This window comes from Bombina bombina, chromosome 6, assembly GCF_027579735.1.
Source record: "Bombina bombina isolate aBomBom1 chromosome 6, aBomBom1.pri, whole genome shotgun sequence".
Classification (NCBI taxonomy): domain Eukaryota; kingdom Metazoa; phylum Chordata; class Amphibia; order Anura; family Bombinatoridae; genus Bombina; species Bombina bombina.
The window spans coordinates 671,778,780-671,795,022 of record NC_069504.1 but is presented as its reverse complement, the minus strand read 5'-3'; the positions used below and the strand labels follow the sequence as shown (position 1 = coordinate 671,795,022).

Sequence of the window (16,243 nt, the reverse complement as noted above, 5' to 3'; positions counted from 1 at the left end):
CTGAGGTTGCCCCATATAAGGCCCTCCATTAGTCTAATAAATTATGCCCCTCCATGTTGCCTAGTATAGATTACATTTTTCTGTTGTTTTAATTTTGCGTGTTTGGACCTTGAGTTTGTGATTGCGGTCCCTGTGCATAAAGAGACACATTAAAATCGCTAGCCAGAAAAATTCTGGCTGAGTTCCAGCTCGTTAGGAGGTGAGACAATTTATTGAAAAAATGTTCCTGCTTTTCATTTGGGGTGTATAGGTTGCAGAATACTATTTCTACTTCATTTAATTGGCCCTTAATGATTAGGTATCTACCCTCTTTATCTATAATGGTGTCTGTAAGAATGAAATTTAGAGAAGAGTGAAGTAGGATAGACACCCTCTTTTTTTCTTATCTGTGGTGGAGTGGAAGTGTGTGGGAAACTGTCTCGTCCAATATTTTGGGATATGATTGGACATAAAATGAGTCTCCTGCAAGACTATTACATTAGCACCTATTTGTGTATATTGGGATAACACTTTCCGTCTTTTTGTATCCGAGTTAAGGCCCCTCACATTGTGAGAGATTAAGGTGATATTAGGGTGAGTCATTTATGTGCATATTGGTTGTAGGGGTCCATCTGCAGCCAGTGAAGATGTAGTAGTGTGGTATAGTATAGGCAGCTCACTCAACCCTGTCGTCCCAGAGGCCCAAAAGGAGGGATCTGTCATTCGCCGGTGTGTAGGGTGTGTCTGCAGTCCAATTGAAGAGGGCAGTAAGAGAGAAGGGGAAGGAAAAGATAGAGAGAAAGTCTGAAAGATAAAGAAGACAAGGTTATTAGTACATATTACATCATAAATTGACAAAGAAAATAAACCTAAGAAAAAAAAAATAAATTAAGTTCCTGTCATGACAGAAATAAATATAGGGGGAACCAGAGAGATGCCAACTATCTCCATATTTAGAACCTCTAGGGGTAACTATTTTAGAGTGCTGCATTCCTAACAGATATTTCTATATATCAGATTTTATTTATTTTTTTAAGGTAGGGAATAACAACAAAAGTGTACAACGTTTAATTCAATGTTTATACAGACTCAAATCTGCAACCTGTGAGCCTGTGGTGTGGTCTATGGAATCCATCTAGGTGCAGCGACCTGTATGAGAAAAAGAAAGTAACCCAAATAAATTAGGCTTAGTCCTTCATTTGTGTTTTTGTTGCTTCTTCTGGACTCTAGCCTATTGTGATTTCTGCGACTTTAAGTGCACATGCTGTGATCCGGTGGCTTCAACTGGCTGTGGGTGTTCTGGTATGGCTGGAGTTTCCAAGTCTAGTGCTGCACATATATCTGGAATCCCCTCTGCATCTCTAATTGTGAGGATTTTATTGTCCTTGGTAATGTGTAGGGCAAAGGTGTAGCCCCACCTGTATTGTATTTGGTGCTTTCTAAAAAGAGTAGTTAGAGGCCGGAGAGACCCTCTTCTTTGCAGTGTTCTGGTACTCAGATCCTGATAAAAGTGGACCACACTGCCCTGGAACTTGAAATTTGGCTGTTTAGCTGCCTCCCTAAGAATCTTGTCTTTCTCTGGAAATCTCAGGAATGCTACGATAAAATCTCTGGTGGGGTGGTCTGCTTTGGGTCTGGGTTTTAGTGCTCTGTGAGTTCTTTCGATTTCAATTTCTGTTGAGGGATCTACTCCTGTAATTGCACAAAACAAGAGATGTAGATATGAGGGCAGGGCCTCGTTCTTGATTGATTCTGGGATACCTTTTAGGTGTATGTTGCTTCTCCTACTTCTGTTTTCCATATGTTCAATCTTGTCTAGTAGTTCAGTAACCACTTGTTGTTGTTGTGAAACTTGCTGGACCGCCATCTCAACATCTTCTACTAAGTTGTCGCTGTTAAAGTTTCCACTCTTGTGCCTAGTTCAGATGTCTTTTTTAATGTCGCTTAGGCTGGCGTTCATGGAGGTGTGCATGGTATCTATTTTTGCCAAAGCTTGTCAAAGCTGTTGGCGATGTCTTATTTAGAAACAAGTAGAAGCAGGTCAGCTCTAGTCAGCGGGGTGTTGTCACCTGTGGGGTCTAGTGTTATTGAAGTGTTCTCACCAGCCTCCTCTGTCTCCCTGGTCTTATAAGGGGTTTTATCTCCTTGGGAAGGTTTGAAGTAGGAGTTAACTGATGTAGTTTTCCCAGATCTCTCCGGTTTATTTAGTTTCTTGGATGCCCTTCTATATCTCCGGTGTATATAAAAACTGAAGGTGTGCTGGATTTGGAGTCAGGAAAGTGCTATATTCAGACCGGTATACCAGCTTGCAGCAGAAAGAGCCAGAAAAAAAGCTGTATTGTTTTTTTTTTTTTTTAATTTTATTTATAACCAACAAAGGGTACAAGGTAACAAGTTATATCTTCAGCCCATCTCGCAGGGTGAGCAAATAAGGCAGATAAAACAATACAGGTAACTTATTGTAACATACATGAAGCTGTGAGGATTTTCAATAAGGCAACCATTGTCCTGATAGATGTGAGCTTGTACCACTATATTGGGGTTTTTAACCTTTTTAACAAATAAACAAACAAACATATAACAGGGGAAGCTTGAGGGGAAGGGAACAGAGGAGAGGGAAGGGTGGAATGGTAAGGAAAAGGGGATCACAACAAGCATATGCAATCTTGTAAGTTACTTATCTGCTTTTCTATTAGAATAATTCATGTTATGACAGATTAGCATTAGTGCAACAATAGGTCAGTGATGGTGTTCATATGGTATATCAACTTTTTGCACACGAGAGATGTCAAAAGAGAGGTGCTTGTACTTCAAGAGATTAGATGCTGACAAAGGGTACAAGGTTACATGTTATATAGTAAGACGGATAAAACAATACAGGTCTTTAACATTTTTAACAAATGAACAGGCAAACATATAGCAGGGGAGGCTTGAGGGGGAAGGGAACAGGGGAGAGGGAAGGGTGGAATAATAAGGAAAAGGGAAACACAGCAAGTATATGCAATCCTGTAAGCTACTTTTCTGTCTGTCTCTTAGGATAATTCATGATATGACAGATTAACATTAGGTCAGTGATGGTGTTCATATGATATATCACCTTTTTGGCATAGGGAGATGTTAAAAGAGAAGTGTTTGTACCTCAGGAAGTTGGATGCTGACAGAGTAAAATAACCTTCCAAAATTTCCAAACACTAAAATACTAAGCACATAAATCATAAGCACACAACTTGGGAGTATATATGTTCTGCAGTATAACATACATTTGTATTGTTCTCAGACAATAAAGTAAATTTCCCGGATAAACTATGTGGGGTCCAGGAGAGCAGGGGGGTCTGCAATAGAAGCTACTGGGGAAACTGCGGGTACATAGCAAGGGAACTTAATAAATTTGCCGATACTTTTGGACATAGTATAGGCTAGGCGCTTATAATTAATATAGAGGCATGGGTTAAACTCACATTGGTGGTAGTAGCAGAATAAGGCCAAGCCCAGTGGTTGTCTCCCAGGAAGAAATCTGAGCTGCGTGATTAGGACATGAGGGCATATTATCATATAGCTATGACAAGCGTGCAGCACATAGAGACAGTATTATGAGCCTCGCGTTTTATGTTGTTACGTTGGGCATTACATCAGACATACATTCCCCCAACCAAGATGGAAAGAAAGATTCTGCGTAGGATGCAAGACAAGTCACAACGCCATGTTTAACTGGAAGTCATAAATGAACATTTGACCACATTTTATGCTCATTTAGGGAGGGCTACATATGGTTTGGAATACAGAATGCAGTTGTTAATTAAAGTCCTGCAGCCCGATGCAACACAGAGGTGGTAGTTCAGCATAGTAGTACTCAGCATACACTCACTGCAGCATAAGAGTGAATCATGATATCCCCTTCTCAGCGAGATGGCAAAGTGAATTAATGTTCCGCTCAGTGTGGGGCAAGTAAATTACATACGAGACAGAGTAAAATAGCACTGTACACCGGTACATTTCTGCTCAAGTATGAGGCTGGAAAAGGAAAACTATAAAAGCAGACACAAACAAGTTAGGCAGATAACTTTTAACCCTAAAAAAAAACGGAGCTCAGTTCGTAAGCATTAATAGTCCACAGGTCCCAACATTTAACCCACCAAATACTGTTCATGGTCAGTGCCTTACCCTGATATACACAGGAGACAGCTAGATAGAAAGTTAAGAGCTATTAAAAACCAAATACAGGGTGCGCTAATGAAAGCTGCTAATATAGAGGATAGAATAAAACTAACAAATGCAGAGTTAGTGTTAAAAAACGAATAATGTTTATACCATAAAATATATTTTAATATATATAAATAAACCCTAATACATGTAAACTAACATTTAAAATACATAATATGTAAAATATAAAAAGAAAAAATGAAAATAAAACCACCGGTGGAAAAAAATATCAGGGAAACGAAATGAGAGTCCGTGGTAGGCTTTAAAAATGTATCCAAATAAACAAAGTTCATTGGTTAAAAATGAAAATGAAAAAATGTATAAAAATCAAATGAGAGCATGGAAAGCAGCTGAGTCAGTCTATGTGGCTGTATCAATGTAACTTTGCATCAATGTAACATTCGAAATAAAAGTTCCGTGGGTGGCTGAAAGGACAATCTGCATCAAAATGGAAAAGTCAGTGCCATAAATGATTCGTCTTACAAGTTAGACTTACCCAGAATACGAAGCTATTTTCTGTTATGCTTCTCCGTGTACAAGTGTAGTAGGTCCGATGTGAACACGTTAGACCCTTGATAGATAGGAAATTACCTTTCAGGTGAACAGTATCGCTCCAGCGTGTACTGTGGTTTGCCGGATTGTGCAGCGTGTGCGGGGTCACGTGATGGTTTGTTCCAATCAGATGCACGGATTACCGGGTGGTCTGTAGAGCAGCGTGTAAGTGATGTCTGCAGATTCTAAGAGTCACAGTTAGCCAGGCTTGATGTTGTGAGATGGGAAAGAATGTTACATTGCAGTTGGGATTGTTTTTGTAGAGTTCAAAATGGAAAACAACAGAGCGCTCTGTATGTTAAGTTAGACTTGGTAGTAAAAACAATCACAGTGTTGCGGATCAACGTGTTTCAGCTGGTGTAGCCTTTTTCAAGATCATCTTGAAAAAGGCTACACCAGCTGAAACGCGTTGATCCGCAACACTGTGATTGTTTTTACTACCAAGTCTAACTTAACATACAGAGCGCTCTGTTGTTTTCCATTTTGAACTCTACAAAAACAATCCCAACTGCAATGTAACATTGTTTCCCATCTCACAACATCAAGCCTGGCTAACTGTGACTCTTAGAATCTGCAGACATCACTTACACGCTGCTCTACAGACCACCCGGTAATCCGTGCATCTGATTGGAACAAACCATCACGTGACCCCGCACACGCTGCACATTCCGGCAAACCACAGTACACGCTGGAGCGATACTGTTCACCTGAAAGGTAATTTCCTATCTATCAAGGGTCTAACATGTTCACATCGGACCTACTACACTTGTACACGGAGAAGCATAACAGAAAATAGCTTCGTATTCTGGGTGAGTCTAACTTGTAAGACGAATCATTTATGGCACTGACTTTTCCATTTTGATGCAGATTGTCCTTTCAGCCACCCACGGAACTTTTATTTCGAATGTTACATAGATGCAAAGTTACATTGATACAGCCACATAGACTGACTCAGCTGCTTTCCATGCTCTCATTTGATTTTTATACATTTTTTCATTTTCATTTTTAACCAATGAACTTTGTTTATTTGGATACATTTTTAAAGCCTACCACGGACTCTCATTTCGTTTCCCTGATATTTTTTTCCACCGGTGGTTTTATTTTCATTTTTTCTTTTTATATTTTACATATTATGTATTTTAAATGTTAGTTTACATGTATTAGGGTTTATTTATATATATTAAAATATATTTTATGGTATAAACATTATTCGTTTTTTAACACTAACTCTGCATTTGTTAGTTTTATTCTATCCTCTATATTAGCAGCTTTCATTAGCGCACCCTGTATTTGGTTTTTAATAGTTATTGTTCAGAGGTATTTTGGAACTAACCTCTTTTTTTTCAGGGTAGCCATTTTTGTGCTAATTTACAGACCTCCTTTTTTCCTCATTAGAAAGTTAAGAGCTAACCGACCCCTCCACGGGTCATCCCGTGATTACATTCTAAGTTGTCTTGACTTTGTATGCTCCTCTTTGACACCCGTTGGTGCAGGTAAGTAGAAGGATAAGGTCGGATGCTAATCAAAAAGATCCAGGCATTCAGGGAATGATGAGCTGTTAGGTCTGCAACCGGCATAATTCCAAATACCAACTGTAGCTGGGTCATTGTCAGCAGCGGGTCTCCAATTGCCACTTCTCCATGTGATCGGCACACAGCCCGGTGAATTGCGACCATTAATGGCTGGTGAGGAGGAGAGTGAGTGTCGGGGTCGCGCTGCAGTTTGGAGTCAGGTCCCGCGGCTTCCATTGTCCCCTCTTTAATAACTGCGGGGGGGCTTGCTTCCTTGCTACTTCTGATTATGGGATCCGAGCCCTCTAACATCAGTGGCTGTCCCGTCGATCCTTCCTTGTGCCGTCTCTGATGTGCCTCAGGAGTCATGCAGACATGGATACAAATGGGTTCTGCTGAGAGGCGGCGCCATTTTGGACTCGCAGGCGAGAAATCCACGACCTGAGTGTCGGCCAGTAGTATCTGCAGGGTAGATTCCAGCTTGGTTAACGCTGGCAGAAGCAAGCCCTGTATGGCAAGTAAAATGTCTTGGTTTTGAAAGTCTGTTACGACTGGGGAGATTTCCATGCTTATTCCTTTGTCCCCAGCTGCGCTGTGTACCATGCGTATCACAGCTCTCTCCTCTTCTTCTATCACTTTCCGTCGTTCCGGGGGCCAAGAGATGTAAAACTTGATCCTTAGATGCCCGAACAGCTAAAACTGCTAAGGGCTAGCAGGATGGCGGAGATTTAATCCTAGAATAGGAGAAAACAACTTGGTCTCAAGCAGAGCAGTTCCCACTTGCGACCATCTTGCTAAGCCTCCCACCGGAAGTCCAAGCTGTGTTGTTTTTATTGTAGTTTTTTTCTTTTTTAGTTCTCCCCAGGGCTGTGATTTTTGGTCACTTGGTGGCAGGCTTTCAAAAGAAATGAGAAGTCACTTAGGGAAAGTAATCATAACAGTAGAAACTTATATAGGCCCAGACCAAAGATTATATTATCTATTGCTGTAAAAAGTCTCAAAGGCTCAAAGCTGAGGTTGGACAAATGAGTTATATATATCCATTCACCTTACAGTGATATAGTACCCCAGATCTGCTTGTAAGGAGGCTATATTACCTCTATCTCAAGGCAAGTTGTGTAGAGTGTTAAGGCCAGTATTAAATGTGCCATGTGGAGGGCCGGTGGTATGCTTCCCCATGCTTACTTTTCTGTATATTCCTTTCATTGAAAATATATACAACTGTGTGTTGGGAGTTGAGCTCCTTATAAGTGCCACATGGGGTGTCGGCAGCCGTAGTTTTCCTTTAGTGAGTTGTCTTTTGACCAGGGTAATCTATTTGTATGTGAATGTCCCTGTTTTATGTGTCTTTGTCAGAGTTGATGTAGTGCACCTGCGAGTTAGGTGTTTTCAGGATCCTTTATTATGTGTCCGGATCTGTATACTCATATGGTGACTGACTAGATTACTGTGTCCGGTACTCACTGTTAATTTGTCCGAAACGAGGTGGAGAGTGATTAGGCCATTCCGGCCAGGGTTGTTCTCACTTGCCGCTGAGCCATTGTAGATTGTACTGCTGCTTTTAGGATGTGCGTCATTCCACTTATCCAACGCAGCTTGTTTAAGATGGCGCTGGGTATCTCTGTATAGCTTTTCTTATTTCGGCTATTGGCTTTTGTTAATCCGAAATCACAGCTCCTGCCGTGCTCCCCACCACTTCACACTGCCTCAGAGCTCGTTTGCATCCCCCGGAATGTTGATTAGAGGGAGTAGTGGCGAATCTCTCTGCCCTGATAAACAGAGCTCTAAGCAAAAGCATCCATCTTGGAGCCCTGTCAGACTCTGCCCCCTACACATATGTATTTATATATATACATATATACACATATAAATACATAGGTGCACACATAAACACACACACACACACACACACATATATATATATATATATATATATATATATATATATATATATATATATTTCCTTCTTAATATGAGGACATTCCACGGCTTCATTCATTACTTGTGGGAATACAGAACCTGGCCACCAGGAGGAGGCAAAGACACCCTAGCCAAAGGCTTAAATACCCCCCCACTCCCTTCATCCCCCAGTCATTCTTTGCCTTTCGTCACAGGATGATGGCAGAGAAGTGTCGGAAGATTCGGAGTAGTCTCTTATGGAGGGTACTACCCTTCAGCATGGGACTGAAGTTTTAAGTAGTCTTGTCAGCCTCTCAGTGAGAACATTAAAAATGTTAGGGTCTGGAGATGCAGGGAGAGTCCTTCTGCGAAACCATCCAGACTCGTATTAACAGCTCCTAAGCAATCAGTGTTGACGAGTTTCACTGCCTGCTTCTATCATTTTAGTCCATGTCAGGTGCGATGCTACAAGACTGTCAAACTTGAGAGGCTGTGTGTCTGTTCCACGGCGGTGATTCCAGTAAGATCGTTTCATTTTATACTCATATGATAACGCAATGGAATCAAAGGTTAATATCTACGGAAGGGGAATATTGAACAGGGGGGATTTACGCATAATTTGCTTTATTATGCTTTATGCTGTGACATGTGTGAGATGATGCTGAGACAGATGTTGGAACATTCAGATTTTACTTTTGTTTTTGGCCTGTTAGGTTTGGTGCGCTTATTCCAGGAGTAGGGGCGGTCCTGCATGGCACACCACTGTTCTGGGCCATGCTGTTTACACGAGACGAAGCGGTTTCTCTGTGGAGCCTGGGTCATAGGAGGGGGTGAGTGTCCTAGCCATTGGGCATATAAAGGTGCCATTTATTTTTTTCTATAGTCCATCTTAAAAGTGCAAGCTATGGAGGACTCTGATACGTTAGAGGGTACTCCCTCTTTACCAAAATCTGATACCTGTTTTTATTGTGAGGAGGCTACGGTATACCCGCCTGCTCAATTATGTTCCACATGCCTTGATAGTGTACTTATATCTAAGAAAACCAAGATGTTTAGTACCACTGAGCCATCCACCTCTGAGGGGTCTCCGTCCCGTGAGGTGCATTTCCTGCTGTCATCTCCTATTGCACATACAGCTTCCTATTGCCCTGCTAATCCTCCTTTGGGAGGAGCCCTCTTACCACCATACTTTACTGAACAGCTTCAAATGGCAGTGTCTGTGGCCTTCAGTGCTTTACCTCGCCCTGCTTAGCGCAAGCGAAAGGTCAAATATTGCTATCCTTCCCAGGGGTCGTCTACCAACTTGTTGGATTTATCTGATAATAGATTATCCGCTGATGAGGACGCCTCTGATACTTCAGAGGATGTTCTTTCTGGATCAGAATCTGCTGCCTCTAAACCTCCGGCTGCGGAGGAACCAGACTTTTTAAATATATTTTTTAATAATGAATGGGAGAAGGGCTTCCCATCTAGCCCGAATAGTGGCATGGAACCATTCGTCACCTGCAAAACCTTGGACCCAATTAGAGGCCAAAATAGTAGACAAAAACTTTAGCAAACTTTGCTGGTTCCCTGCGAAACACAGACCCAAAACTGAAAATCCTAACTACTATGTAGACAGCACATTAAAAGAATGGGATAAAGTTCTACATATACACCCGGATTTTTCAAGTCTCATTTCACCCATGATGCCCCTGCTCGACAACCCAGTTTTTGGTAGCCTCAAATTTCCACAAACACCTACGATAAACAGCAAACCCTCAATTATTCCAATTAACATGTTCCTTAAAGACAGTCATATAGATACACAAGCAGTTATTGCACAAAAAATAGCCCCACCTTTTACACATTGGTACCCTTACTTTCAAATTAGAAATGATAATAACACATTACCATATAGATCAGATATAGTTAGACCCCTCATGCCATTTGAGTCACTCTGTTCCAATATCGAATATACTAAATCACACATATCCTTGATACATAAAATGATACAGCGCCCTATGGTGGATAGCAAGCCATCTTATATACAAATATGGGAAGTTGAACTTCACATAGAACTGACTAACATGCAATGGGGGAGAATCTTTGACAAAATCATTAAATTATTACTTTCCCAAAACATTATAGAGATGAACTATAAATATTATCCCATTGGTATTTGATGCCAAATAGATTGCATAGTATTTATCTGAGTGCATCCCCACTTTTTGGAGTGGGTGTGGAGAGGTGGACAGTCTCTCACATATCTGGTGGGGCTGGCCACTTCTCCACACATACTGGAGGGATGGTTCTGAAAGCATTATCAAAACCTTGGATACAAACATTGACCTAACTCGGACAATAGTAGCACTTAATGATCTCCCGAGTTTACTTTGCCTACTCAGATGGAAACTCTTTCAGTATATGTTGAATAGTTCAAACGCTTAATACCAAGATTATGAAAGTCCACTCAACCCCCTACATACATTTCATGGATAAAAGAAGTAGACCATGTGTTAGAATTGGAAAAGTCTCATTATACCTATATTGGCAGACAAGACTTCATTTTAGATATAGTTTTCCTATGGGAACAGAGGCCTCAGAACTGATCTATAATGTTAAGACACACTATGAACCTGACTTGCAAGTTTTTATACAATTCCCTACCCCTCCTTCTATCCCCCAACATTTCCCTCCCCCTCCCTCCCTCCCTCTCCCTTTCTCTTTTCATATATCTCTTCTTTCACTTGTTTTCATTGTTTTTTTCCACTAAATCTAGCCGCCATCACCTATAATAAAATTGGTTTGGAGTGATTTAGATAAATATACAGAGCCTGTCCATATGGCTTTTAGATGATCTCACTCTAAAAATGCACTTGTATGCGCTTGTTGTTGACAATTTGTCATGTTGTCATTTCACTTTGCTTATATTAATGCGTAAAATGTCAAAGGGTGCTAAATTTTAATTAATGCATAAAATGTCAAGGGTCCTAAATTTTTGTCCCTTTCGTTCGGATAAATCGCAACACCAGCAGCCCTCCACAAAGCCAGAGCAGTCCAAGGGAACTTGGAAACCATCTCAATCTTGTAATAAATCCAAGCAGAACAAGAAGCCCAGCGATACAAAATTAGCATGAAGGGGCGGCCCCTGATCCTTTGCTGGATCGTGGTGGGGGCAGACTATTTCTCTTTGTGGAGGCTTGGCTTGGGGACGTACAAGACCCTTGGGTTCTGGAGGTCATCACACAAGGTTACAGGATAGGTTTCAAATCTTATCTAACCGGTCTTCAAGACCTGAAAAACTGGAAGCTTTTCTAGGGTGCATGAGGGATCTCTCCTCCCTGGGAGTAATTGTACCGGTACCTCTAGCAGAGAGAGGTCTGGGTTACTACTCAAACCTTTTTGTGGTCCCAAAGAAGGAGGGTACACAAGGATCACTTAAAGTTCTTAATATTCATGTTTCTGGACCAGCACTACCAGTTTGTTGCTCTTCCATTTAGTCTAGCTACTGCCCAAAGAGTTTTTACGAAGGTTCTGGGGGCTCTGCTCGCGGTAGCGAGATCCAGAGGTATTGCAGTAGCGCCATACCTGGACGACATCCTGGATCAGGCTCCGTCCTGTCGGCTGGCAGAGGACCATTCAAGAGCTCTTCTACTTCTTCTTTGATTTCATGGATGGAATATAAACTTAGGAAAGAGTTCTCTGGTTCCCAGTACCAGGGTGGAATTCCTGGGTACAATAATAGACTTTGGAAATGTCCAAATTGTGCCCAATTAGCCAATTTCCCTCCCCGGTGTCATGTGATTTGTTACTGTTACAAGGTCTCAGGTGTGAATGGGAGCAGGTGTGTTAAATTTGGTGTTCTCACTCTCACACTCTCTCATACTGGTCACTGGAAGTTCAACATGGTACCTCATGGCAAAAAACTCTCTGAGGATCTGAAAAAAAAAATTGTTGCTCTACATAAAGATGGCCTAGGCTATAAGAAGATTGCCAAGACCCTGAAACTGAGCTGCAGCATGGTGGGCAAGTCCATACAGCGGTTTCACAGGACAAGTTCCACTCAGAACAGGCCTCGCCATGGTCGACCAAAGAAGTTGAGTGCACATGCTCAGCATCATATACAGAGGTTATCATTGGGAAATAGACGTATAAGTGCAGCCAGCATTGCTGCAGAGGTTGAAGGGGTGGGGGGTCAGCCTGTCAGTGCTCAGACCATACGCTGCACACTTCATCAAATTGGTCTGCATGGCTGTGGTCCCAGAAGGAAGCCTCTTCTAAAGATTATGCACAATAAGCCAGCAAACAGTTTGCTGAAGACAAGCAGACTAAGGACATGAGCTACTGGAACCATGTCATGTGGTCCGATGAGACCAAGATAAACTTATTTGGTTCAGATGGTGTCAAGCGTGTGTGGCGGCAACCAGGTGAGGAGTACATAGACAAGTGTGTCTTGCCTACAGTCAAGTATGGTGGTGGGAGTGTCATGGTCTCGGCCTGCATGAGTGCTGCCGGCACTGGAGAGCTACAGTTCATTGAGGGAACCATGAATGCCAACATGTACTGTGGCATACTGAAGCAGAGCATGATCCCCTTCCTTCGGAGACTGGGCCGCAGGGCAGTATTCCAACATGATAACGACCCCAAACACACCTCCAAGAGGGACTGGCCAAGCATGTCTCCAGACCTAAACCCTATTGAGCATCTGTGGGGCATCCTCAAACGGAAGTTGGGGGAGCGCAAGGTCTCTAACATCCACCAGCTCTGTGATGTCATCATGGAGGAGTGGAAGAGGACTCCAGTGGTAACCTGTGAAGCTCTGATGAACTCCATGCCCAAGAGGGTTAAGGCAGTGCTGGGAAATAATGGGGGCCACACAAAATATTGACACTTTGGGCCCAATTTGGACATTTCCATTTAGGGGTGTACTCACTTTTGTTGCCAAAGGTTTAGACATTAATGGCTGTATGTTGAGTTATTTTTAGGGGACAGCAAATTTACACTGTTATACAGACTGTACACTCACTACTTTACTTTGTAGCAAAGTGTCATTTCTTCAGTGTTGTCACATGAAAAGATATAATAAAATATTAACAAAAATATGAGGGGTGGAATACTTTTGTGGGATCCTATATATATATATATATATATATATATATATATATATATATATATATATATATATATATATATATATATATCCCAAGAGGTAGAAGCACTCACGGTAACATAATCCTTATTCAGCCTGCCCGGAGTGCTTAAAAATAACAATATAAACATCCAAAGGGAAAAGCACTCACCGGGTCTTATTGATCAAAAAACACTTTTAATCCGTGACGTTTCGGGGTTGCCGCCGTCTTCAGACAACAATTACAGGTACATACAATTACTCACCCTTTATAACAAACAAACCCGCTCCCAAGTGCAGTCCCGCCGGTGGCGTACCGGAAGTCAGCAGCCGTGCGCAGAACACTACATCACTGGTTGCCATAGCAACAAGATAAGCTAAACAAGAAAATCTCAATATGGAGTATATTTAGATATGCTTGTTTAGCTTATCTTGTTTGTTACGGTGTTAGGATATAATTTATCCCCGTTTAGGAATTATTTGTTTGTTACATACTTAATTTAGGATTTCATTGATATTGTATATTGACTATTATAGTATAGGGACTTCGGGATATTTAGGATGTTTTTCTAACGATGATGTTACGAATTATTACCTGGATGTTAGAGCCCATTCTTTAGAAGTGTTTTCCCCAGCATATATTTTTCGTTTAGCCTTTTGTAATTAATGCTGTATCTTTGCACAGTTAATTAATTTTTAATGTCTAAGTTTTAACATATAACAGGGATTCCGCCGGGAGGCGTCCTGGTTGCTATGGCAACCGGTGACGTAGTGTTCTGCGCACGGCTGCTGACTTCCGGTACGCCACCGGCGGGACTGCACTTGGGAGCGGGTTTGTTTGTTATAAAGGGTGAGTAATTGTATGTACCTGTAATTGTTGTCTGAAGACGGGGGCAACCCCGAAACGTCACGGATTAAAAGTGTTTTTTGATCAATAAGACCCGGTGAGTGCTTTTCCCTTTGGATGCTTTTATATATATATATATACATATATATATATATATATATATATATGTACACACATTCATATGCCTATTTAGACATGTGTATGTATGTATCTCTAGGTTAAAGTCCTTTGCATGGCTTTTTTCTTACACCTGAGACCTCATATATTTGAGCCCTTATAACTTTTTAAAGCATTTTTTAAAAATAAGTTTTATAAGTGTTAATATGAGTGTAAATGTAGTAATAAAGGTATTTTTGATAAAATCAATAAATTAGCTCAGCACCCTGTAGTATTCACCCTAATGGTGCACGTTGTAAGGAGTTACTGTTACCCCCAAACCAGTAAAGTATCCAAAAAGTCCACAGCTCCTAAGCTTTGCATTTCTGCTTTTAAAATAAAAATAGCAAGAGAACGAAGAAAAATTTATACTAGGAGTAAATGAGAAAGTTGCTTAAAATTGCATGCTCCATGAAAGAAAAATGTGGGTTCAGTGTCCCTTTAATCATGCATATAAAGTGACTTAGCCCATGTTCACACTATATAGGCTTATTGATTAACACTTAATTACATACAGATTTGCTAAAAACATTTCATTTAAAACAGTTACTCCACCTAGTGATTAATTTACTTTATAATATCAACCCTTTTACCACCTGTAAAAACAAAACTCGTAGGAAATAACCTAACAGATGATTTTTATGTATTTTTTATGTGTTTTGTGCAACTATTTGGTCTTGCGTAACATTTAACCAGAAGTCGTGCTAAACCGAAGCGCATTAAATTTGATTGCACTCAATCCAATGCGTTTACTTTCAACTCGATATATGCACGCTATTTCCGCCATGCACAAAGAGCTGACAAATACCCCCCATTGCTTGCGCACTACAGTTAGCACATCACTCATAATCTAGCCCTTAAATGGGGAAATTTTTTATATTAATGTTCCTATAAGCAGTTTTCTTTTTTGTTCTTATTTTGTACAGCATGCTACTTGTAGACTTAAACGATTATTTGCTTTGCAGAGGTATTATCATTAATGTCCTTTTATTGTATTTGTTTCAGGGTCATATCAATCAAAAATTACTATCCTCAGGTCAGAATAATAATACAGATTTTGAAATCTCACAATAAGGTAATGACCAAAATGGAAAAAGTAATTGCAGCAATATGTTCCTGACATTCAGCAGTTTTGTATTTCTTTTTCTATAATGTTATTTAAGGCAGGGATATTTTTTTATTATTATTAATAATAATAATAATAATAATAATAATAATAATAATAATAATAATATAATTATTAGTAGCAGTGGTAATAGTAGTTATCCTAACTTGTTGCAGGGCTGGTAGAAATTTCAAGTTTATTTACATTAGACTAGTATAAATTATGATATGGATCTGGGGTATAAACAAAATAACCCCTTGATTTCCTATGTGTAGTTTCTTACCAATGAGCATTCCTCTGTTGTTGACAGATATGACAATACTTAGCATTTAGGGTTATCTATGACTATCCTATCTCTTAACTGCTCTTAAGGTTAACCCCTTAGGGACCACAGCACTTTTCCATTTTCTGACCGTTTGGGACCAAGGCTATTTTTACATTTTTGCAGTGTTTGTGTTTAGCTGTAATTTTTCTCTTACTCATTTACTGTACCAACACATATTATATACCGTTTGTCTCGCCATTAAATGGACTTTCTAAAGATACCTTTATTTTCATCATATCTTATAACTTACAGTGGGGCAAAAAAGTATTTAGTCAGCCACCAATTATGCAAGTTCTCCAACTTAAGAAGATGAGAGAGGCCTGTAATTTTCATCATAGGTATACCTCAACTATGAGAGACACAATGTGGAAACAAATTCAAAAAATCACATTGTCTGATTTGGAAAGAATTTATTTGCATATTATGGTGGAAAATAAGTATTTGGTCACCTACAAACAAGCAAGATTTCTGGCTCTCACAGACCTGTATCTTCTTTAAGAGACTCCTCTGTCCTCCACTCATTACCTGTATTAATGGCTCCTGTTTGAACTTGTTATCA

The 16,243-nt window shown here is 40.4% G+C and overlaps 1 protein-coding gene across 1 annotated transcript in view; it reads left to right on the top strand.

The window, feature by feature from the left end:
• Window positions 1-16,243, top strand: part of LOC128664556 (calcium-activated potassium channel subunit alpha-1-like) — a 198,004-nt gene that overhangs the window by 136,561 nt on the left and 45,200 nt on the right. Inside the window, exon 12 of the mRNA XM_053719374.1 lies at window positions 15,260-15,329. Within this exon, the coding sequence (XP_053575349.1) occupies window positions 15,260-15,329 (70 nt within the window). The remainder of the gene's footprint in view (window positions 1-15,259; window positions 15,330-16,243) is intronic.